Source organism: Petaurus breviceps, unplaced genomic scaffold (assembly GCF_028583685.1).
Source record: "Petaurus breviceps papuanus isolate PSGF00001 unplaced genomic scaffold, PetGlider_PUasm1.0 175, whole genome shotgun sequence".
In the NCBI taxonomy this organism is placed as follows: Eukaryota; Metazoa; Chordata; class Mammalia; order Diprotodontia; family Petauridae; genus Petaurus; species Petaurus breviceps.
This window is the reverse complement of record NW_027185764.1, coordinates 69,228,822-69,254,706: the sequence shown is the minus strand read 5'-3', so window position 1 is coordinate 69,254,706 and position 25,885 is coordinate 69,228,822. Positions and strand designations below refer to the sequence as shown.

The following is a 25,885-nucleotide window of genomic DNA, read 5'->3' as shown; positions in this document are numbered from 1 at the left end:
GGCAGGAAGACCATTTAGGGGACTAAGGAAATAGTGCAAGCAGACTATTATACTCAATTTCCCAACTTACTGATTAAAAGTGTTTGGAATAGAAATATCACTTGATTTTTTTTTTAATATTATTGCCAATTTGTGATACCTCATCTGGGAACAGCTGTTTACCTCCATATTGGCATGCAATGAAAGTTTTGAAATTAGCTATGAAAATAGTTTTCTTTTGGATCTGGGAAATTATCTTACTTCAGATATACTCTATACATTTGAGACTTTTATTACATTGCTTGTCCTCAGTATATAGAAATGATAGTAAACTGTAGTTATAGTTATTTGCTTTGTAAACTCCCTATTGCATAGTTTCAATGAATCGTTGCAGAATATAAGAAATATTTCACACATTTTAGTTAGGATTATAAAATTTATAATGTATTATTTTACATTTTAAAGATTTTTTTGAAAGCCTCAAAGAGCTCTGAGAAATCCCTTTCTTGTCCTTATCTCCATTTTCTCAGGGTTTTTTTCTTCTATCATAAGATTTCTAGTTTATATAATAAAAGTTGAGAACATCAGTGTGGGCATTTATCAGGGAATTTATCATAAAATCAGGGAATTTATTCTGGATGAGGATGACACAGACTGTGTACTGAGTTTGAAATATCAGTTGAGAATTGGAATAGGGAGTGATGATGATAGTGTGTGTTTAACTAGTATGGAAATTTTCTTGATTGGGATGTCTAGTTTGTATGGGAAACTAGTGGGAGAATTATGTTGGGACAGATTATAATGTACCTTGAATTTAATTCAGCCCTTCTATCCATCTATTCAGCAAATATTTATTTATTTTTATTTTATTTTTGCTTTTGGAGGGGGGAATGCAGGGCAATTTGGGTTAAGTGACTTGCCCAATGTCACACGGCTAGTTATGTGTTAAGTGTCTGAGGCCAGATTTGAACTCAGGTCCTCCTGACTCCAGGGCCAGTGTTCTATTCACTGCACCACCTAGCCACCCCTAGCAAATATTTATTAAGTGTACATTGTGTACAGAGAACAGAAGAGATACAAAGTCTAGTTAACATGTTGTCCATGTGGAGTTTACAAACTAGTAATGGGATAGGACAGCAATTATCATTAGCTATGATGTATAACATTTCGTGATAAGTACATTAGGGAGCTGGAAAATAAAGTGCTATGTGAGGTGTAGGCTAGAAAAGGTTGTTACCAACTAGGGATCTCAGGAGAGGCTCCATAAAGAAGGTTGTATTTGGAGTTGAGTTTTAAGAAGTGAGTGATGTTAGAAAAGGGTAGAGTTTCTTGAATGTCAAGTAGTTGAAGGTAAATTTTATTTGATTGACATTAGGGAACTACTGGAGCTTTTGTTTTGTTTTTAAGCTCTAGAGCAGAATGATCAGATTTGAAATTATTTTAACCCGAATGAAGAAGATATTGACTGGGAGGGAGCAAAAATGGGAAGACTTAAAAGGATGCTGTTGTACAGGTGGCTATGGTAAAGTAGTATTCATAGAGAGAAGACAGATTATGATAAGTCACAGAGGTACAGTTAATTAGACTTTGAAATTGTATGTGAGACTTGAGAGTGAAGGAAGAGTCGGAGATAAAGCCAGGTTTTAAACATGGGAGACTATATGAACAGTAGTAGTACTACTGATAGAAAAAAAATGAAACAAAGACTGGTTTTTAAAGATAATTTGCTAGTTTTTGGTTGTGTTGGGAGATCAGATAAAAATGTGCTAGAGAAGACGCAGATCTGGAACTGTGAAAAGATGTCAAGACTTGATAAAGAGTTTCGCAAATTACCTTGGTAGTTGAAACTGTGGAGAAAGTGAAATTAAGCGAAAGATAGCTCAAGAAATATTTATTAAGTGTGTACTAGGTGCAGTGTGGTATACTAGGCACTGAAAATACATTGACAGAAATGAACAGTCCTTGTTCTCAAGGTGCTTGTGTTCTTTTAATGGAGGGTATTTCATGAGTACCTATTAAAGGATCTAGAGAGGATAAAAGGAGAGCCAGAGAAAAAATAGGTTGTTAGGAAAGGTAAAGACAGTATGTCCCCAAAGTGATGCCCATTGTACTATAAGGAAGAATTGTGTCAAAAACTAGAGAGGTGGAGGATGATTGAAAAGCTGTTATGTTTGGCAGTCGGGAGGAAAGGAACATTTGAAAGAACCTTTTCGGTCTAAAAGTAATGTTGGAAGCATTGTATGTAGACAATCATTTCAAGAAACTAAAGGAAGATGAGTAAATGAAATAAAAGGATGAAGGAACGTTTTATTTGCTTTTTAAGAGAATTTGGGGACTTGAATAAACTTGTATGTGAATTATCATCATCATTATTAAGCCAAAATAGAAGATAGTTTGGAGATGAATGAATTGAGAGGTAATGACTGCTGGAGTAGTATCTTGGAAGCTGGAGGAAGCGGTGGGTATAAGGACCTATCTGTATAGTCTTAAAGTGTTGCTTTTTCCGTAACCAGAAGGAAAGAAAGGAGAATGGATTAAGTTGCTCAGAAATTTTGAGAAATTGTATAGAAAAGTTGAGGGAATTCATAGGTCTTTTTATTTTGAAATAGGAGGGTAGATCATCTGCTTATGATTGGAAGTAGGGAGTTGGTACGAGGTTGAGTTGAAAACAGATTTGGAATAGATATTGTGGGTGTGAAATAGTGAGTCATTATTAGGGTATTGTCAAGCAGGAGTCAGGCTCAGCCAATGTGCTATGTAATGTGGGTGATGAAGTGAGATGATACAGGAGTAAAAACTCACAGTTTAAGAATGGCAGGAGGTCAGGGGACAAGGAGTTCCAGGGTGACATTTTAAATGAAGATTTGAAAAACTTTGGCTGAAAGAGTAGAGGGAGAGATTATTGTGGTGGCAGACCAAGTGGTCATTTGAGTATGAGGGTGAGGATGCAGAGGTGAAAGGGTCAAGAAACTGATCAAAGGTTATGCTCATTACATTGGAATTAGACTTGGAAGGTTTCTTAGAGAGCATCTATACCAACTTCCTTCCCCCTTCCCATTTTACACATGGGAAACAAAAGGACTACAGGGGGTAAAAAAGATTTGTCCAAAATTGCACAGATAATAATAAGTAACTTATCTGGAATTCAAACTCTTGGCCTCTAACACCATATCTGGTGTTCCTTTCCGTACAAACCAACAAGAGAGGTGATAGAATGAGTTAGAAATATCAGTGGGAAAAAGGAATTTGCTGCCTTCTCCTTTTGACTCTATGAGTCAGTGTTGTCATCAAATGTACTCACAAGGAGAGGAGGGTTACAGGAGGATGAGGTATATTCATTGGAGAGAAGGCTTCAATTAAAGTGGTAAAGTAAAAGAGATGTTGAAAAATTTGAGCATGTCTAGAAAATTTTAAATGTCAGGTTGAGAAGTTTGTAATTTTTTCTTCATTCTATTGGAAAACTAGATTTTGAGCAGTTGGATAGAAAGTTGGTTTTAGGAAGATTAATGCAGAGACAATGTAGGAGATGGATTAGAATAGGGAGAAATTGGAGTTGATGGACAATCATTAAAAGGCTCTCAGTAAAATCCATGAACTGAGGGCTTTGATTCATTTGAGACTATAGGAAAAAAATTAATAAATGTAGCAGGCATTTTGAATGAAGAGTTGAAAGAATTTGACAGAAAGGATTGAGTTAGAGGAGATGGTTTTGCAGTTAGGAGCCTATATGAAAGGGTAAGTGGTGAAACTGTCGTTTGAATGAAAGAAATTAGAAGAGGAGACTGCTTTTGAAAAGAAGACTGATTCAACTTAGGGGCAGGTTGACTTCTGTGCTTTATCTACACACACACACACACACATACATACACACATACATACACACACATATACATTCATTCTCCCACAAAACCTAGTATAGTTTTATAGCATAAAGGTCATAAAGGATTCCTTTTTAAATTTAGTGTATGTAGAAATCACATTTTAAAATGTATGGTTCCTTTCTGAACTACCATAAATTTTAAGTTTTAGGCTGCTGTAGATAATTAATTTCAGCATTAAATAAAAGCAAATGATATATCCAGATATAACTACATCCCCAAAATGAAATTTTTTTAATGGTTTCATTTGTACATTTGTATTTGACAAATTAGTCAAAGTTTACTCTGTGTAGAAACTCAGAAAAATCCTTTTGATCTGAGAGAACTGGAAAAATAATTGCTGCTGCTGCTATTTCCCATGATTTATGATGATGAATTAGTTGTATAGTAGTTTTTTTTATTGTAATAGGAAAGAAAGGAAAAATTTAATATTCATAATGAAAAGTCATAGGATTAATATTCGTGCTTTTGCAAGGTCTTCCTTAATTTTAATTTAGATTCCATGTAACTGTACATTTAGCACTAGTAAAAACACAACATAACTAGTTGTTTGACATTCTTAAAAGAAAGTTTTTAATAGTTCCTTGAATTTCAGATACATGATTTTGTTACCTGAAATTATGAGTACTCAGTACACCTAACGTATGATAATGAGAGCATGAATTAAGAATGTTTTTTAAAAATCTTATATCTTTTAGCTAATGGGAATGACAGCAAGAAATTTAAAGGAGATCGATCTCCCTGCTCTCCTTCTCGTGTTCTCCATCTTCGTAAAATTCCAAATGATGTTACTGAAACAGAGGTCATATCATTAGGTTTACCATTTGGCAAAGTAACGAATCTCTTGATGTTGAAAGGAAAAAGCCAGGTAGGTAACAATTTAATGCTAAAAAATTTTCTCTGTGTTGACATTTTTATAGGAAAGGAAATTCTTATTTTGGTGGTTCTTGACATTACTATTTAAAAACATTCATGTGTGCTTTTCTATGTAAGATATAAAACCAAATAGTACCTGAAAAGCATGTTATAAATATCCAGTATTAACTCCAAAAGATTGACAATGGAAAATTATACTCACATCCAGAGAAAGAACTTTGGAGTCTGAATGCAGGTGGAAGCATACTATATGTTATCCTTTTCTTTTGTTAGCTTTGTTTCTTCTTTTAAGTCTTCTTTGCATCATGATTAAGATGAAAATATGTTTAATGTGAATGTGTAAGTAGAACCTCTATATAGAACCAGATTGCATGTTATGTTGGGGAAGAGAGAGGAGAAGGAAGGGGAGAAAATTTAAAACTCATTCTTATGGAAGTGAATGTTGAGAACTTAAAATAAATACTGTATATTTAATATACAGTATTTCTTTAAATTCCCTGATAGAGAAATGAAGCGAAGTAATTGATATCTGAAGGAACTGATGTGAATACAAACGAATAATTTGTATTAATGATACTTTGTGTAGCTAGCCATTAAACTGGAAGGATTTTTGGAGAGGAAATGGAGAGGAGAAATCCCTAAAGCACTTTATGTGTTCTGATCTTATCCCTAGATTTGTACTGAGATAGATGATAGGTTAAATAGCCTCCACAATAGTTGTCTTTTTTCTCAGCACCTAATGCATTATTCGTTTACTGCTTGACATTAGTGTTTATTCACTAAAAAGATTAAGAATTTTAACTTGACTGAAGTGGCTCCATATAGGTGATTTATTATTATATTTATTTATTATATGCTATGCTTTATTATTGTCATTTGCACAGCTAATTATTTCAGGACTTTCCAACTATTATTTTGGGGAGGAGGGAAAGTATGGGATTGAAAGGTGCCAGATAGTGAGGGAGTGCTGACAGGGAAATTCAGCTGGCATAGATTACAGGAAATAGGTAATGAATATTCAGGGTAAGATGGTTCCCACCAGCATTTCTGCCTAAGTTACTTCTGGCCATTACCCCCCCTTCCTGGCAAGAATTCCAGGACACAAGGAGGGGCATGCCAGCAGCCCTCTCCAACTTGGAAGACAGGTTTGCTAGTCTTCCAAAGGCCTTTAAGTAAATGAAGGGTCAGTAATTTATATATTTAAATCACCATTTTTTCAAGAACCATATAGTGCAGGTATTTAACTTATCTCCCCCTCTAAAATCAAATAATCAGCTGGGCAACAAGCAGATTACAGTCATGTGCAGTTCCATTCACTGGGTCCTCAATTAAATATATGGTGTGAAAGATATCTCAAATATTGGTTTCTAGTTAGTAAACTGCTAGGCAATGTAACTTGCACTATACATTTAAATAATGAATTCTGAAAAAGTTTGGAAAAAAAATTTTTTTAAATCAAATTATTGGTAACATTAGGTTTTAAAGAATAGTTCCCAAACCGTAAACCCAGTTTGTTTAAGATCTCTTGTGTCCTGATAATTTTAAATAACAATAATTTTATAATGTATTGCAAATTTTAAAATTTGTGTTGATTGCAGGCATTCTTAGAAATGGCTTCTGAGGAAGCTGCTGTTACTATGGTGAACTACTACACTCCAGTTACTCCTCACCTCCGAAGTCAACCTGTTTATATTCAGTATTCTAATCACAGAGAACTTAAGACTGACAATCTACCTAATCAAGCTGTGAGTATTAAACACTTTCACTTTAAAAATGTTCATTGGGGCATATGGCATTAATCTAATTTTAAAATATATTTGCATATTAATTGACTTTGAAAAGTAAGAACTTGAATGTGTTTACATATAAGGAAATATGAGGGAAAAATGTTTTTTAGATTCGTAGTTGAATGATTGTATATGACACAAGAATGTAGAATTTTAGAACTGGAAGGAAGCTAAGTCATTTTGTCTTTCCCTCCCACTGTCTACCTCATATCCCCCTGCCTTAGATTGGCTTATATTTTCACTATTTATTAATTGAACTTAAAACTGTCTTAGATCTTGTAAGATTTATTATTAAATTATTCAACCCTTAAAATGTATGTGTAGGCTAGAGGTCACAAAACAGATTCTCACCTCCTTTTTATATTTTTGTTTTGTTGTTGTAAATTATATTTGGTATGGTGTCTTAAAATAATATTACAGTTAGTTGTACCTGTCTTAGACTATTTGAGTTAAGTTCCTAGAACTAAGGAAGTAAAATATGCAGTCTTCCTAGTCACTGACACCTCCATCTGAGGAGAGAAAAAGGCTTTTTAGTTAACTCTTATGCCAGCTGCTCTAAGGTAATTGTTTTTCATATCATATATGGCTTAGGGAAAAGAGCTTTGAACTGGGAGTCTGAAAAGGCTGAGTCCCAATACTGACTCAGGCACTTATTGACTATATTACCATAGACAGATCATTTTGCCTTTGGACCTCTCCAAGGTCCTTTCCAGCTCTAAATCTACGATCCTGCGATGGGATATTCTGGATATATTCTATCCATCCTCTAACCTGTGTATACCACTACCAGGTGAGCTTTCTCTTGTAATAAACAAAAAAGTTAAACCAAACTGAAGATACAGTGACTACATTTAACAACATATATTGCATAGCATATCTGTAGCCTCATATACCTCTTCAAATAAAAAGTACATTATTTGATCTTTTCTCAGGGCCAAGATTGATCATTACACTTACATACCATTTGTTTTCATTTTGGCATTGTTATTGTAGTCATTTTTTGTCATTTTGTTGGTTATTCACTTTGTGTAAATTCATTTTTTGAATTTCTCATTTTTATAGTATACTACAACATCATAATTTTGTTTATATCTATTTTGTTCAGATATGACAATTTGTTCAACTCATTCCCAAATGATGGATGTCCACATTATTTCTAGTTCTTTGATAATTAAACATAAGAACTGCTATTATAGTTGATATATATGGGATTATTCATTCTGTATTTGATTTCCATGAGGTATATGTCCAGCTCTCATGAATATTTAATGACTTTTCTTTCATAATTGCAAATTGTTGTCTAGTTTGCCTGGATAGATTCATGGCTCTATCAGCAGTGTGTTAGTGTTCCTGATTTTCTATATAGCCAGTCCAGTATTGACATAATTCAGTGTTTTGTCATTGTTGTTGATCTTTTTTGGTATATAGGCTGTTAAACTTACATTTATATATTGATCTGGAACTATCTTTTATATGGTTATTGATAGTTTCTAATTCTTCTTTTTAAAACTCTTTAAAAACTTCAGTGTGTTGGACCTGGAGTTAGGAAAATCTCATTGTAAATCTTGCCTCATGTAATAATGGACAGCTTTCTCATCTTTGAAGCAAAAGTGATAGATAACTTCACCTGTCTCTCAGGCTTGTTGTGAAGATAGAACGAGACATCTCTAATATAAATATTAGCTGTTCTTCCAGAGATAAGAATAACTATCATTTATTCTTTTAAGAATGCTACACAACTGTAGGTATGCTTACAGCCTTACAGGCTAAAGATAGCTGTAACTTCAAAGCCCGTCAGATACTTTGTCATAATATAAACATTAAAATTTGGAGACTGATTCTGTGGTATGTATTTTACATGATTCAGCTCTGTGTCATTGGAGAACTGTTTCTTAGATTAGCAACTAAATTTTGTAATACAGGCTGTTTTCTTTGGCTTTCCCAGTAGCTTATCAGCCTGTCAGGAGAAATCCTTAAATGAAGTGATGAGGATTCTTTAAGATGTTCAGGAAGAGCCTTTTCCCAATTCATTTTTACATCTGTAGAAGAATTTAGTCCCTTTTGTGTTTCTGATGTAATATAATACAGAATTATACATATATAATTATACTTTAAAAATATAATAGATTATACCAGTGAAGCCAGAATTGAATCTCCTATATGATAAACTAGAAGCTCTATTGACAGTAAATTTTAATTGATATTATCTAATTTTTTGTCATATGATTCATTAGTTATCTACGTTTTTAGAAAAAATACTCTCTGAATTTTTGGATTGATGGAAATTTCCTTATAGTGCCACAACAATTTGTCATTAGGGGAGAAATGTTCATTTGCTACAAGGAAACCTGAAAAAATATGACTACAAAAGTTTCAGGAAAACAGGGGTACTTCATGTGATGTGGTAGTTTTTTTTTTTTTGGATGTGACAAGGTGATTTGGATTATTTTAAACATCTTGTATTTGTGATTTGATTTATTCAATAAGCATTTGCTAAGCACAAGTCCTAGCAATTTTTAATTTGTTTTTGAGAGGCATTGTGATATAATGACGAAAATGCTGAACTTAAAATTGGAGAGATAAAGATTTGATTTTTACCTCAGCATTGTGAACATGGGCAAGTCCCTTGGCCTCTATTTCCTCATCTGTAAAGCAGGGGTAATAATACTCTCTTATTTCATAAATTTGTCATGAGGAATGCATTTTGAAAACCTTGCTATTGTCACAGTACCACCTCTCATCTTTCCATTTTGATGTAACCATTTTTATCTTTGAGGTCTTGAAAGAACATTGAATGCCTAAAAAATTGTGTATATTTCTTCTATATGTAGTTTCTCAAGTCCAGCTATTTGTTTAATTGATTCCTGGCTGCAACCTCTTGAGTGCCTTTTCTAGTTTTTTGTCTTGTACATGGAATGTTGAGTGGAATTGAAGCTAAATGTATTGATTGAATTATCGCTTAGGAAAAGAAAAGATTATTAGATTTCGAGTTACTAAAGGGCAAGGACTATCTTTTGCCTGCCATATAGTTGGTGCTTAATAAATGCTTATTGATTAATTGAATTTTTTTTTAAGTTGGTGGTTTTAACTAATAGCTATTTGTTGTCCTCTCAAGAATAATCCGGTGGATAGAGCAATGGCCCTGGAGTCAGGAGGACCTGAGTTTAAATCTGGCCTCAGACACTTAACATAAAAAACAAAACAAAACAAGAAACTAGCCCTGTGACCTTGGGCAAGTCATTTAACCCCAATTGCCCTGTCTTTCCCCCCCCCCACAAAAAAAAAAATAGAATAATCTGGCTTAGGCCTCATGCTAATTTTTCTGCAGCCCAAGATACCTTCCTTTAAAAAAAATTTTTTTTGTTTCATGATACTTTCCATGTCATTGGGTTGGCCCCAGTTATACTCAGGAAGTTATCAAGGATTTATTTTAAAGAAATTTTGTCATTTCAAGCTTTCTTTTATAAATGATGTGTAACAAAATGGTGATGAAAGATAATGAAATGGCTCAATTGGGGTCTGGTTAATTGAAGTTTTACCTCTAATTTATAATGGAATCATTAGTTTTAAGACCTTTTGTTCTTCTGATAGTTCAGGTTACTTACGTGAGCTATGTAAAGGGAAATATTATCTTTTTCTAGACTCCTGTTTTGCCTTTAGAGAAACTGAGTATAAAGATTTTGAAGCAAGAAGATTTTTGTTGTTGTTCGCTTTCTCAACTTTGTTTAAAAACAGTGGAAATTTTGAGGGGAATATGCTATATTTAGTATTCTAGCACCCCAGGTTATATGTTTTGCTTAGAAACAATAACGTTATTTGATTTGTTAGTTAAATTTTACTGTTTGGCATATTGGGAGATGTGAAGGGTTTGAGTGATGGGAGCAAAAAATTAGCATAGGAGTTTTTTTTTTTTAAGGCCATTACCTTCTGTTTTTTCTTCTTCCAACTAAGATACAATAAAAATAAAATCCTTGTGGAGAAATTGTCCCCTTGTACTACTTTCACCTCTATTATCAGAGAGTTATCAAAGAGATATTAAATGATTTTCTCTAAAGTTTTTGGGATTTTAACCAGAACTCAGATGGACCTAACTTACAAAAAAAAAAGCATATATTAAACTACCTTATAACAATTTCAGCTTTATTTGTGTGTTTGCTTATTGATGGCTGGATTTTATAAGAATTCTCATTTTGGATTGTTTGATAGCGAGCTCAAGCTGCATTGCAAGCAGTGAATGCTGTCCAGTCTGGAAGTCTGGCCCTTACTGCAGCCCCAGGCAATGAAGGTGGAGTTCTCCCTGGGCAAAGCCCTGTTCTTCGAATAATTGTGGAAAACCTCTTTTACCCTGTCACTCTTGAAGTACTCTATCAGGTAAGGAGAAATAAGAAAACAATACTCAAATCTAATTGCTAATAATAAATCAATTATTTCACTACATTTAAAGAAAATTATTTGCTTTTTTATTTTTTTTGTCTTTTCTTTTTTTGGGGGAGGCAGGGCAGTTGGGGTTAAGTGACTTGCCCAAGGTCACAGAGCTAGTACCTATTAAGTGTCTGTGGTCCGATTTGAACTCAGGTCTCCTGACTTCAGGACCGGTGCTCTATTCACTGTGCCACCTGGCTGCCCCTACTTTTACTCTACTCTCTTTTTATAAAAGATCATTATTTTTTCACAGTGCCTCCTCAGCAGAACCCTTCCTTTAGCAACAAGTTCAACTAAACAAAACAAACACATACATTGGGCAAAGTTTTGAGGTCAATGAAGTATTTATTCTTAAGGTATCTAAAAGAAGGGACAGTACCAAAAATACAGTATATTTTTTTTTATGTCTAGGACAAATGGCAAATGAAAATGCCGGTAAATTTTAATCCTTTTCCCTACTTTCTCATTTATATACTTTTTTTAAAAGAATAATTGACTTTCATTGATGACATTCTTGATTAAAGGTATTAAAAAAGAACAATCGGGCTTTCATAAGCAGTTTTCCACAGTGATTCATGTCTTTACTGTCACAAAATTGACTTAAAAACTCGAAGGATATAAATTCTCAATGTATTCATTGTTTGTTGGCTATAAAAACGTATTTGAGAAAAATGCCATGGCTGATATGCAGCAAGGTATCTGCCTTGCAAATGTCAGAATTATATAAAATTTCTTTGAAAACTATACTAACAGCCTTGATAACTGTTCAGTGTTCTCACAACAGGGACACGTATACTTGTCAGAATGAGTTTCCAGTGCTGTTATGGACATACATCACAAGAGTCCAAGTTGAAGAGTGAGGTGCTCAGACACTTTTATTTGGAGGTGACACTGTGCTGATTGTGTCAAGCCCTGGAATATTGAAGGACTAGTAAAATCCATTGCCTTTCTAAATAGATTGGCCTAATCATCAACATAGGGGAAAACCAAATGGAAAAGGAAAGTCTGTTTTTCCATGATAAGCTCCTCTGTCATCATCATATATTTTATATAGTCCCAATGAATAGTGACTCAGGCCAAGAATTTAAAAGGATTACAAGAGCAGGTGGAGATATTGGGAAATTGCAAAGTTCTTCACATGACTCCAAACCTCTTCTTGGAAAAACAAAAGACTTCTGTTTTCAAACCTGGTATTCCTGTGGTGGTGATCCTTGGCTTAAATTCATGGACCTAGATAGTCTCAGAAGAAGTGAAGATGAAGGTCTCCCAGAGGGCAATGGAAGGACACTTAATAGGCATGAGCAGACTTTAATGCATTATAGACAAGGAATTATGTTGGATAAGTGCTATGAAGGGTATCATCAGGGAAATGTCCAATGTGGACTAGTCACATATTGAGAGTGTGGGATAATTTATGGAGGCTATGTGTTCCACTTGTAAACTTAATGTCAAGGGAAGCTACCAATTAAGATCCACACGGAATGTACAGAGAAAGATAGGTTGTAATTTTTATCCCTGGAGATTAGTATCCTCACTGATGGGGTCATAGATCCATTGAAATTTGTCAGGTAATACTAGTTACTAATTTTTAACCTATTTTCCAAGTAACTGCAAAGTTCAAACAATTTTGAAGGAAAATTTAAAATTGGTTAGCTATATTAAATACATATGCTGGTAATCTGTTTCAGTAAGTAGCATCATCAAAAATTTTTAAATAACCTATCTTGTGAATTAGGGACTGTTTCTCATTTGCAATAACTACATTTTATCAGATGTTGCTTCATTGTAAAACTTTATTTCCAATTCATAATAAAGACACAGTTACTTAGTAAATTACTTAGTAAATGATACATAATCATAAACCTTTTTCAAAGATTGCCTGTTCATACTACTTTGAGGGAAACATGGTTTCAAAAGCAGGTTTCACTATGGTTTTTTTTTTTGCATGTGTCAATGTGAATTTATTTTTATACTTGGTATTTTTCACAAAGTTGTTTAGTTATAATTGAGATATATGTGTGCACATACATACACACATAGTTTATGTATGTATATATGCATATATAAATAAATTTGGTTTCTAGGTTATGTCCAAACTAGAATTTTATTTTGTTTTGTGAAGCATTACAAAAATAAAATCCACAAACACTCCTATCCTTTTCTATAACTCTGGTTAGTCAGCAGGATCTACGCTATCCTAATGTTATTGTGCATTTGGCTTTCTTATGTATAGCATTATGCTTATGAGACCAAACCATTTATCTTTCCATATGAGATTAGATGGTATCTGAAAATAATTGTGGTGACATTTAATTTTTAGAAGTCAATAATAATAATAATATAAAATGCTGTGTGTGGGGGGTTTACTTATAAAACTTTTGTAAACAAGTTGTTACTAGAGGGCTTATTATTGTAAGAAATATTTTAATCTGTTAAGCCCTTTATAAGTAAATGCCTGAAATCTTTTTTTTTCTTAGCAATTTTTGCCAAGTTCTTTCTGAAATAGATTACTTTCATCAGGTGTTTAATCTTTAATGCATGATTAATCCACTTTTATCTGAAAAACAATAGTAATTATAAGATTTATGTTTTATAAGATTTATAAAGTTTTATGGGTACATAGATTTGTATACTAATAAGCAGTGAAATAAGTTTGTTGGTAAAATTAGAATAAAATAACTCCTAAATTTAAAAGGAAATTTTTTTTTGCTTTATGGAGGGCAATTGGGGTTAAGTGAATTGCCCAAGGTCAGTCACACTGCTAGTTTTTATGTTAAGTGTCTGAGGTTAGATTTGAACTCAGGTCCTCCTGACTCCAGGGCTAGTGTTCTATTCACTGTGCCACCTAGCTGCCCTAAAAGGAAAAATTCTTACAGTAAATACATTTAGATGATTTGAGACCACATTTATTTTGTATAAATTAATAAGCTACAATATGCATTAAAAATAATGCCTGAATCTTTCATTAATATGATACAGAATTAGTAATAATTAATGAGAATTGAGAAATCCTTCCTTCCCCAACTGTTACGATTCCCTTAAGTCCTACCGTGAAGATTCTTCTTGAGGGAATGTGATTCTACAGGCTATTATTTATTGTAAGCTTAGGGAATGTGGCTCTGTTGATTATTGGTACCTACAGTGACCGTGGTCAGAGTGGTAAGATTTTCCCAGTGTTCTAGGAGTGACAGTGGTGGTGGTTCCCTTGATGTGGAAAACATTGTAAGATAGAGTGTGTGTGTGTGTGTGTGTGTCTGTGTCTGTGTCTGTGTCTGTGAGAGTGTGTGTGTGTGTGTGTGTGTGAGAGAGAGAGAGAGAGAGAGAGAGAGAGAGAGAGAGAAAGAGAGAGAGAGACAGAGATCAGGAAAAATTCTTTCCCAAGCACTGACAGGTATTTTGATGTCTGAAGAGCCAGAACCCATCTATTTTAAAAAATTTAAACCCTTCTATTTTAAATATGGGAGAACAATTTTTTTTGTCATTTGCCAGTAACTAGAACTTACAAAGCAAAAATTCATTATCTGTTGATTTTTGTCAATTTTTAAAATCTTAGATAATTTTATTTGTATTTTTTGATTATTATTTTATTTTATCTTTTTTAATAATAGTGTATATATTTTTTTAAACACTTGGTTTTAAAACTTTGAATTTCAGATTCATTCCCTTCCTTCCTTGTCACCCATCCTTACTGGGAAGATAAGCAATTCATTTTATGTTGTACATGTGTAGCTAATGCAAAACATTACCATAGTAGATAAATTGTAGAAGACTGATTATATTTTCCTCCCTCCTATTCAATCTCCCATTTGATCTATTCCCTCCTTTGGTCCTGTCCCTTTTCAAAAGTGTGTGCTTCCAACTTCCCTCCCCCCATCCTGCCCTACCTTCCAACATCCCCCCTATTGTTCCCTTCCATCCTACTCTCCTGTAAGATGACATACCCTATTTAGTATGTATGTCAGTCCCTCCCTGAGCCAAATTCAATGAGTATAAGGTTGACCCATTCCCTTATGCCTTCCTGTTCTTCCCCTCCATTGTACCCATTTTCCCTTGCCTCTTCTATATGAGATAGTTTTCCCCATTTTGTCTCTCCTCGTCTCCTCTCATTATATTCCCCTCTCACCTCTTAATTTTACCTTTTAAGTATCATCCCTTCCTATTAGATTGGTCCTTTGCCCTCTACGTATACCTGTAAACATATATACACACATTCACATATGTAATCATATGCCTGTATACCCTCAAGACTATAAATATATATGTGTATTTCTATTCCCTTCAACTATTTTCATACTGAGAAAAGTTTCATCAGTTACAATTATTGTTTTTTTCGTGTAGGAATGTAATAGTTCAACTTTGGTAAGTTCCTTATGATTTCTTTTCCCTGTTTACCTTCTTATGCTTCTCTTGCTTCTTGTATCTGAACGTCAAATTTTCTATTCAGCTCTGGTTTTTTTCTTCAAGAATACTTGAAAGTCCTCTATAACACGGAATGACCATATTTTCCCCTGAAACATGATACTCAGTTTTGCTGGGTAGGTGATTCTTGGTTTTAATCACAGCTCCTTTGACCTCCAGAATATCATATTCCAAGCCCTTCAATCTTTCAGTGTAGAAGCTGCCAGACCCTGTGTTATCCTGATTGTATTTCTGCAATATTCAAATTGTTTCTTCCTGGCTGCTTGTAATATTCTCTCCTTGATCTGGGAATTTCAGAACCTGGCTATAATATTCCTAGGAATTTTCTTTTTGGGATCTTTTTCAGGAGGTGATCAGTGAATTCTTTAACCTCTATTTTGCTTTCTGGTTCTAAAACATCAGGGTAGTTTTCCTTGTGAATTTCTTGGAGGATGATTTCTAGGTTCTTACTTTGATCATGGCTTTCAGGTAGTCCAATAATTTTAAAATTATCTCTCCTGGTTCTATTTTCCAGGTCAGTGGTTTTTCCCATGAGATATTTCACATTGCCTTCTATTCTTTCATTTGTTTGGATCTGTTTGACAGCATCTTGATTTCTCATCAAGTCACTAGCTTCCCTTTGCTCCATTCTAAATCTGAAGAAATGATTCTCCTCAGTGAGCTTTTGAGATTTTTTTTCCATCTGGCAAATTTGGCTTTTTAAGGCATTCTTCTCCTCATTCCCTTTTTTGTCTCCCTCTTTTGCCATTTGAGTTAGTCTGTTTTTTTAAGTGTTATTTTCCTCAGTCAGGCTGTTGAGTCTCATTTCATAATTTCCTTGTGTCGTTCTCATTTCTCTTCCCAATTTTTCTGCCACTTATCTGCTTCTTAAGGTTTTCTGTGTTCTATAACCAGCTCGTATTTTCCTTTGAAGCTTTTGGTGCAGGAGTTTGACTTCACTGTCTTCTTCCTGTTCCATGCTTTGATCCTTTTTGTCCCCAAAATAGGAGTTTAACGTTGGATTCTTGTGTTTCCTTTGCCTGGTCATGTTGCCACTCAATTACTTGACTTTTGGACTTTTTGCCATAATATGTCTGCCACCAGACAGGGAGCTTCTGTCCCAAACACTGGGCTTTTCTCAGCTGCTGGAGGTATTAGATAGGTGCCCTCTCTGAGGTCTCCACACACTCTGGCAAGCTGTTTGCACACCCCAGGACTTCCACCTTAGACTGCAGTCCAGATCCAAGCAGGTTAAAGCAAGAGCGATAACCCCTCAGACTGGTCGCTTGGACCCCCTACACTCTGCAGGCCAGGAGCTGAAGTTGCAATGTGGCGCTGGCTGAGGAGTCTCAGTGGCTTCTCACCCTGGGGGTTAAAGCCTTTGCTCTCCCAACTACTGGTCCCAAAGTCTACACTGCACTGACCTCTCACTTTGTCCTTAGCATCTATGTGTTGATAAATCTGGAAACGGCCACAGCTGCTGCTGATCTGGAATTCCTTCAGCTGGTGACTGGCCAGGCCCACCCTGGGGCTAAAACCTTGGGCTCATGGTGGGCCTGGGCTGGGACTCCCAGAGCACTGGGCTGGCTGATTCCTGCCAGCCTGCCAGGCTGTCCTCTGCAGGAGGTTAGCTTCTCTGTCTCATTTTGTGGGTTCTGTAGCTCCAGAGTTTGTTCACAGATCCCTTTTACATGAATTGGTGAAGGTGGAAGCTGGAGCCGTGGGGGAGTCCTGTTTCTATACCGCCATCTTGATTCCGCCCCCAATCTTAGATAATTTTAGGTCTGAATTGTTACCTTTTCACTTTAAACATTATCATCAAAAGCAAATTATTGGTCTGATTCTATACCTATGGGATGTTACTTTCTTTAAAAAACCAAAATAATGGGGGCAGCCAGGTAGCACAGCAAGTAAGAGCACCTGCTCCAGTGTTGAGAAGACCTGGAGATCGAATCCCGGGCTCAGACACTTAGCACCCACCCAGAAATACCTGGTCGTGTAACCTTGAGCAAGTTACTTAACCCCAATTGCTTAGGGGTGGCCAGATGGCTCAGTGAGTAAGAGCACTGGCTTCAGTGTTGGGATGACCTGGATCAAATCCGGGCTCAGATACTCAGCACCACACCCAGAAATAACTGGCCGAGTAACCTTGAGCAAGTTACTTAACCCCGATTGCTTTAAAAAAAAATTAAAAAACAAAAATAATGAAATGAATAAAAATAATTCTTCCTTAGAAGAATTTAGCAATCAAGCTCATCTTTCTACCATTATTAGAATTCCATGTATTCAGTATTCAGGATCTTTCTATAGCAGGTTTTCAGCTGACATCCTTAGAAAAAAAGTTGCTGTAATTATACAAGTTTTAAAATGAATCTATGCCAGATACAGGAAGAAAGATTATTTCTTTTCATTTTGTTAAAATTAATCTTGAATTTTTATTTGCGATTACTAGAAATACATTTGAAATGATAGGTTATAAGCCCCTCCCAGGCAAAAATTTTTATTTTTTTCATCTTTATTTCTTAGTGTTTCTGTTTTTTTCCTTTTTCCTTTTCATCTTTTTTTTTCTTCCCACTGCACGCTAGCCATTTGATACAGATTTAGGAATTTATTTTTTCATATTTTACCCATAATACTTTGATATTTATACATAAAATATATATATATATATAAATATTTTATTTATTATATATTATATATATATATATAAAATACTTTGATATTTATACATACTTTATGACTATTAAGACTTTTAACATAACTTGTTTTCCCAAAAAGCTATATAAACCTTTATGAAGCTTTTTTTCTTGATATAATCTTTTCATTCAGCCAGCAACTATCTTCAAGTATTCCTCACTTAAACTTTCCTTTGACCCTGCTGTTTCCATATAACGACTATCACCTTGTTTATTCCCATTCGCTTTTAAAACTCCTTTAATAATAAGAGGCTACATTCAGTGCTTTCATTTCTTCACCAGCATTCATTCTTCAGTCCTGTTTAGTCTGGCCTTGTCCACCACGACAGTTAAAACAGTTATTTTCCCACTGATCCACTTACTGCTAATGGTGTTCCTTCCCTGTTTCCTGGTTCCTCACCTTCCTTCTCCTTAAATTTAGTTATATCCATCAATATTCTGGTTTTGGCCCTTTGGTTTTCTCCCTACATGTGCTTTTTATAGTTCATCATGTTTACTCCAGTGGCTTCAGTTATCTCCTAGTAAATGATTCCAACATCTGTATCTCTGACTAGAGCTTTAGTTGCGTAATACCAGTCCTTGTAGGATATCTTCACCAGGATATGCCATCCAGGTTCTAAGCTCAGCCATGGCCTAGTCAGATATTCTCCCCCCCCCAAAAAAAAGACCCAAAACCAAACAAAAAAATTATGTGCATGTCTCATTATTAACTTGATTATATAAGTTGATTCTGCTTGGAAACTGGGAATCAACTCTAATTCATCCCTCTTCCCCTATTTCTGTCCCTCCTCCGCACATCCTCCCACCCCCACCCAGTCATTTGTTAATCATTCTTGTGTCACTCCTTTACCACTGAACTACCATAGTTTCAGGTTATATCCCACTTTCATTGATCTGCTTATCCTTTGCCAGCTTCTCTAGCTGCTGCATCTTATTTATCTCTCTTCATAAACTTATGCAGACATTTGGGCACTGTAAGCATATACTGTTTTTTGTTCTTTAATTGTTCCTGCATTCTTTCTCCTCAGTGTGATTATAAATTCCTCAGAGGCAGAGATCATATATGTTTTTCATGTCCCATTTTGTATTTTTTGGTTCCATATTATTCATAATTATAGGTGCAAAGTTTATCTTTGCTCAGTTGAAATGAACATCAAGACAGCCCCTTTACTGGTTATCTTTTAGGGACAACCTGAGAAAGAAAGAAAATCACTCATTGCATCTAAATCATAAAATGTTCCCTCCCACATTCTCCTTTGCCATAAGATTACAAAGCCATCCATTTCCATTATATTACTTTTGTGTTGCTCTGAAATCTCTAATTTCTTTTACATAGGAGCTTTAAGTTTCATGCCACCTTGGGTGTGATTTTTGATGTGTTTTTGGCCAAGGTTCTTACTGGAGGAAACTTAATTGTTTTAAAATAAAAAATATTGCTTTAAGAAAAATTATTAACAATTATTAACATCACTTTCTTAAATAAAGAGATATCCAAAAACCACTTACAGTGTTTCACTTTTTTTTCCCTATACTTTATCCAAATTTGTGATTTCTCTTTCAGATTTTTTCCAAGTTTGGAACAGTCTTGAGGATTATCACTTTTACGAAGAACAATCAGTTTCAGGCCTTGCTTCAGTATGCTGAACCACTGAATGCACATTATGCCAAAATGGTAATCATAGCTAGAGCTGTTTACAATGAATAAGAAAAAACCATCATTTTGTTTTTTTCCTTTTTGGAGGGGGGAGGGCAGGGCAATTGGGGTTAAGTGACTTGCCTAAGGTCATACGACTAGTAAGTGTTCACCATCTGAGGTCATATTTGAACTCAGGTCCTCCCGTCTCCAGGACCGGTGCTTTATTCACTGTGCCACCTAGCTGCCTCTTTCGATTTTAATTATATCAGAATTATTTAGCGTTGTCATGATATGACATTTGCCATTTCATGGCTTAGAGCTATAATCGATTGGACAAAAATTTTGTTATCTCTGATAGTTTTCCACCATTTCAAAGTAAATATTTAGGTAAATTTTTATGTTTTAAACATATATTAGTTCTTGCTGGAAATGTTGAGTTTTTTTTCTGTTCTTCATTTTTTGACACATTTTTAGAACTATATTAAGATAATATGATTTGAAGTATATCACAATAATATGTATCTGTTATTTCATGTAGTGTGATGAAGTTAAAATGAATTGTCAAATTTGGTAGTCTCCAATAAAAATCTTCCTACCGTCATGCATAGTTGATGCTTAAGATTGTTGAATTGCATTGCAGCACTATTCAAGTACATTGAGAAGACAGCTTATGTTTGATCTTTTCCTAGATGAAATATGCAAAGTAAGAGAAATAAGAGGATCTGGAGTAAGGTGGTTGTAGATATTCTTCTGTATATACTAAAGCATGTCTTCGAGTCTGATTTGTGCTGTATGATTTTTAAAAACACTCATTTAACCTTGTGAAGTAGGCATAGTGGGTAGTACGCTTGCTTTATTAGTATATTTTCAAAATAGTTTTATTTGAGAATGTTGCCTATCACATTTTAGAAATATTGTAGAAATGTTCATATTCAGACCTGTTAATATAACTAAGTTACAGGTATATCACAAATCAAAGATTCACACTGCTAATAAGTGTCTTGATACTCAGGCAAATCTGAAGCCATATTTGAACTCTGGTCTTCCAAACTCCAGGCCTAATACTCTATCTACCATGTCACTTACTTGTATGTTCTAAGGCCTCTTCTGGCTCTCAATCCTGTTAATATTTCTTCAGGAAGCTCCTCTTCCTGTTAATAGGTAAATCAAGTAGTATGTAGCTGTAGTTGGAGTTCTTTGACCATTAGCTATAGTAAATCAAAGGAAGGAAAAGTAGCCTTTTCTTACATTCTGAGATTTCCTTATTATCCAAAGCATTTTAAAGACTCTTCCGAAAAAGAAGATTCTGTACAGAATAAATTGATTTGAACATTATTCAATGGGCATTATTGAAATTAAGGGTGAAATGTCCTGTGGAATTCTATAGGATCATATATTTGGAGTTGAAAGGGACCTTAAAGGTCATTGAGTCGAGCCCACTCATTTTAAAGATGAGGAAGCTGTCCCAAAGAAGTTGTGACTTGCCCAAGGTCACACAATTTTTTTCTTAGGAAAGGCTTGGAACACAGAAGTTCTAGCTCCAGGTCTGGAGCTCTGTATACTGCACAATGCTTCCTTTCAAGAAAAGAGAGGATTTATATTTTGGGAGGAGAAATGGAGGGGAATGATTAATAGAAGAAGAAACTGAGGCTTACTATGTAGTTGAATGGTAACATATAGCAAGCAAATGCAATTCACATTTTTAAAAAGGTTAATTTGACATGCTAATTAATACTACCCAAAAAATCAGTACCTTTCTTTAAATCCATTAGGCTCTGGATGGCCAGAATATCTATAATGCATGCTGCACTCTGCGTATTGACTTCTCCAAGTTAACCAGCCTTAATGTGAAGTATAATAATGACAAAAGCAGAGATTTCACTCGCCTTGACCTCCCTTCTGGTGATGGCCAGCCATCCATTGATCCTACTATGGCTGCTGCTTTTGGTAAGTAATCCTTTTCAGAGTCACAAGTGAGTTGCTTGCTGTAATACTAGACTAATAGTTCTCCTTACCCACTGGCTTTCCTATCATTTTGAAATTTAAAAAAATTAGATGAGAAGAATATCAAGTGATATTTTAAAGAGTTGACACTTAGTGAAAATGTATGCCTGAAATCTTTTCTTTCATATTAATCAAACTGGATTTATTAAGATATCTACAAATAAAGGGGAGAAGCCATCTTAAAGTATTTTTATAGGCTAATTGTTGTCTGCTTCTGGATTTGTTATATCCAAGTATAGTTGGTTTTTCAGATGAAGTAATTTAATTTCTGTTTAAATAATCTTTGGGTTTTTTTCAAGCTGCATCTTGATGTAAAAGGCCTTCTTTTAAAGCTTAAAATCTAGCACAGGTGAAGCATTTTGCTTACTAAATTGTTAAATTTCCTATTTTATTTGAATATATTTTTACATCTTTAATATATGGATCTCAGTTACCAGAGTAAATCCACTAATGATAGCTGCTTCTGTAATGCATGATAGAAAATAGGATTGCAAATCAATAAGTAATATTCATATTGTCTGATTTCATGAGCTAGTGTTTGTTTTTATCACAAGCACATGATGTCTTAAGATTTTAACCATTATAGTAGAACTTTGGCAATACAGATTTTTGTGTTGTGTATGTTAAATTTTTTTTTTTTGGTAATTCCTACATTATGTCTAGTCATTGCAAAATTAGGGATATATCTTAAAGATCGATAATTCACCAGAGGATCCTTGGTCATTGTGACATCTGATTCAAGATAATTTTATCTATTCACAATTCTATAAATATACTTTCTACACTACTTTTTTTATTAATAAATTAGATTTTTTATTAATATAATTAATAAAGTTAATAAAATCTGAAGCAAAAAATTAAGGGAAACAGAAATTTTATAATATGCTTTTAGATAGTTTAACAAATTTAAAAAATTAATACTTGACTGTTTTCATGATACATGAGAGTACAGCTAAATGCTGTGGAGTTAGGGTGTGTAAAATGGTGAAAAATGTTTCATTTTTGTGGGACTTGCTATAATTTGGGGTTGGTTATAGTAATGAAGGGCAAAGAGTTGCAATTTGATCATAAATGATCCTTAAATATTCACATTGTTTTTGAACTGTATTCAAGAATCATTGACTATTTGTAGCTGGGTGAATCTGTTAAGGATCATGTGGCTAAAACCCCTTCTTTTACCTATGAGGAAACAGGTCTAAATAAAATATGTGCAGTAAGTAGCCCAGTATCACACATTAAGTAGCAGATCCTAAATTTGAACTCATGTTTTCCAACTTAAAAGTCCATTTTTCTTTCCATTTTGGTATGTCTTGGACATGCCCACACTCCACTGTGTGGCTTGACTTGATGTCAGAGCTAAGGGTTCATGCCTACCTGCCTTTATTGAACAATAATTGTCCATGTCCTATAAGTTTGCCAAAGGATGTCTGTCTACCCAGTATATTTGGAATCTTCATTAGGTACTGTTGATGTGAGGATACAAGTGGAGCACTATCCCTCATTATTGTCTTGTCCATAATCTTTTTCACTCCTACTTCTGTGATGACATTCTGTATTTTATTTCTCCTTTATGATTGTAATATTAATGTGCAGCCTGCTCCAAACAACTGGACACCTGTCCATTGCCTTTCTGATGACCCTTCTGTTTCTATTTTTCTGAGTCTATATTGTCTCATCACACTGTACCATCTCTTTGGTAAAAGTTAACAGTTTGAAACTTCTACTGTTGTGGTATTTAGAATGTTTTTTTGTTAATTATTTGTGTTCCTAAAGGCAAAGGAATTTGTGGTGTTTTTTAATGTAGAAAGAGACTATATTGCTTTTTCAGATTCTATTGTTAATCATTTCTCAATTTAAAGATTTCCTTCCTTTTTATTCATGGTTAGTTGTCATATTTTTTTGTGTGACTTTGGGATGGTGAGAGTTGTAAACATTTATTACAATCAATGTATTGCAATTGGTCACCAAAGGCATTCTAGCAACATTAAAAGATCACAAAAACTGTTGCCATTCCTAAGTAGGTAGGGGGGAAGTCTTTTTTTTTCTTCTGCTAAATGTGACATTGTGAATAGATGTCCTGCTGTCATGTCAGGTTTTGTGTGGTTTTTATTATTATCCCTTTCTGTGGAACATTCTTAAAGCATATGCAATTTTCACTGATGATTTAGCTATTTTAATAGAATTGACTTGATCAGACAATTTGAACTACAAAATTCTAAAGTCTTTGTAATTAAGGGGATATATCAAAACATGAGTCAGAATTACAGAATTAGAAAATTTTAGATTGGGAAGGAATGTTAGAATTAATCTAGCCTAGTGCCCTCATTTTTTCTTTTTTTGGAGGGCAATTGGGGTTAAGTGACTTGCCCAAGGTCACATGGCTAGTATTTGTGTTAAGTATCTGAGGCCACATTTGAACTCAGGTCCTCCTGACTCCAGGGCTGGTGCTCTATTCACTGCCACCTAGCCACCCCCTAGTGCCCTCATTTTAAAGGTAAGGAGTTCAAAGCTCAGAGGTGCAGTGGATTGTGCAAGGTCACATAGTAAGTGGCAGATTAGAGATATGAATCCAGCTCTTATCTGTAGAATGAGGATAACTGTAACACTTTGCTTATAGAATATTGTGATGAAATGAGATAGAATGTATGAACCTCAGAGTCAGATAGTTTTTCATTTTGCTCCTACACAATAGAGTCTCATCATATGTGCATTGTGCTTACTAGATTTAAATTGTATATGGAAAGAGTAAACTCATGAGAGAGACAGAGATAGACAGATATTCAGTGAGTAGATACCTCAGAATGAATGTGAAATGGGTGTTAAGAACCTGCTGTTCCATCTCATGTTTGCCCATTTCTCATCATGTGAGTATCTTGGGTGAGTATGATTCTAGAATCTCTTTGTTGTGCCCATAAAATAAGCAGTCTGTCCATTTAGCTTAAGCTGGTTGAGCTGCTTGGGAGGGTCTGGGGATGATAGCCTTAATTAGCCTTTCTGTAATTTCTGATCAGTTAAAACCCCCCTGCTGTTCTCCCTTTGACTTCCCTGTATTCTCTCTTCCCGTGGTGAAAAAGGAAGAATCATCTGTGTAATGTTATAATTGCCCTTTAATAGGCTTTCAGGAATATCTTTCCCCTCAACTGTTTCCTTATGTACTAAAATCTTTGACGATGTAAGTTTTGAGTTTCAAATTCTTTCCCTCTCTCCCCCCATCCCTGAAATGTTAAGCAGTCATATGTACGTTATATACATGTAGTCATGTAAAACATTTTCAAATTAGTCATTTTGTACAAGAAGACTGGAATAAAAAAAAAGAATGAAAATGAAAAATAGACCTATATAAATTCTTTCTTTGGAGGCAGATAGTATGCTTCATCCTTAATCTTTTGGGATTGTCTTTGATCATTGCATTGCTGAGAATAGCTAAATTGTTCACAGTTCTTTACTGTGTACAACATACTCCTGCTTCTGCTCACTTCACTTTGCATCAGTTCATATAAGTCTTTTCCAGGTTTTTCTGAAATCATCCTGCTTGTCATCTCTTGCAACACAATATTCCATCACAGTCACATACCACAACTTGTTTAGCCATTCCCCAGTTGATGGGCCTCCCTTCAAATTCCAATTCTTAGCCACCACAAAACTAGCTGCTAGAAATATTTTTGTATAAATAGACCCTTATGTTTTTTGGCGGGGGAGGGATGTCTTTGGGATGTAGATCTAGGCAGGGTATTGCTGGATCAAAGTATGTGCACAGTTTGTCTTTTGGACATGATTCCAAATTGCTCTCCAGAATGGTTGGATCACTTCCCAATCCCACCAACAGTGCATTAGTGTCCCAATTTTCTCACATCTCCAACATTTATGCTTTTCTTTTTTTGTCATATTAGCCAATCTGATAGGTGTGAGGTAGTAACTCAGAAGTCAACAAGTTTTTAAGTGCTTATTTTATCCCAGTCTCTATACTAGGAACTGTGAATACAAGGACGAAGAATGAAATAATCCTTACAAGGAGCTTGTGTTCAAATGGAGGAAACAACAAGTACATATACCGAATAAATCATCAATTCATTTATATAACAAAAATTTACAGACCACTGTCTCATAATACTATTTCCCTGGTGGCAGGCTCCTAGAATGGAATATTCTTCTCTGGAATGTAATATTGTTTCCTGTATCTTAAGTAGAAAGTTATAGTTGAATTCAAGT

At 34.7% G+C, this 25,885-nt stretch overlaps 1 protein-coding gene across 5 annotated transcripts in view; it reads left to right on the top strand.

Annotated features, from left to right (window-relative positions):
- PTBP3 (polypyrimidine tract binding protein 3) overlaps window positions 1–25,885 on the top strand; it is a 224,898-nt gene that overhangs the window by 175,737 nt on the left and 23,276 nt on the right. For all 5 annotated transcript variants that reach the window (XM_069085319.1, XM_069085324.1, XM_069085320.1 and 2 more), the window contains 5 exons: window positions 4,556–4,725; window positions 6,332–6,478; window positions 10,727–10,891; window positions 19,598–19,708; window positions 21,445–21,619. In XM_069085319.1, coding sequence (XP_068941420.1) covers window positions 4,556–4,725; window positions 6,332–6,478; window positions 10,727–10,891; window positions 19,598–19,708; window positions 21,445–21,619 — 768 coding nt within the window. The remainder of the gene's footprint in view (window positions 1–4,555; window positions 4,726–6,331; window positions 6,479–10,726; window positions 10,892–19,597; window positions 19,709–21,444; window positions 21,620–25,885) is intronic.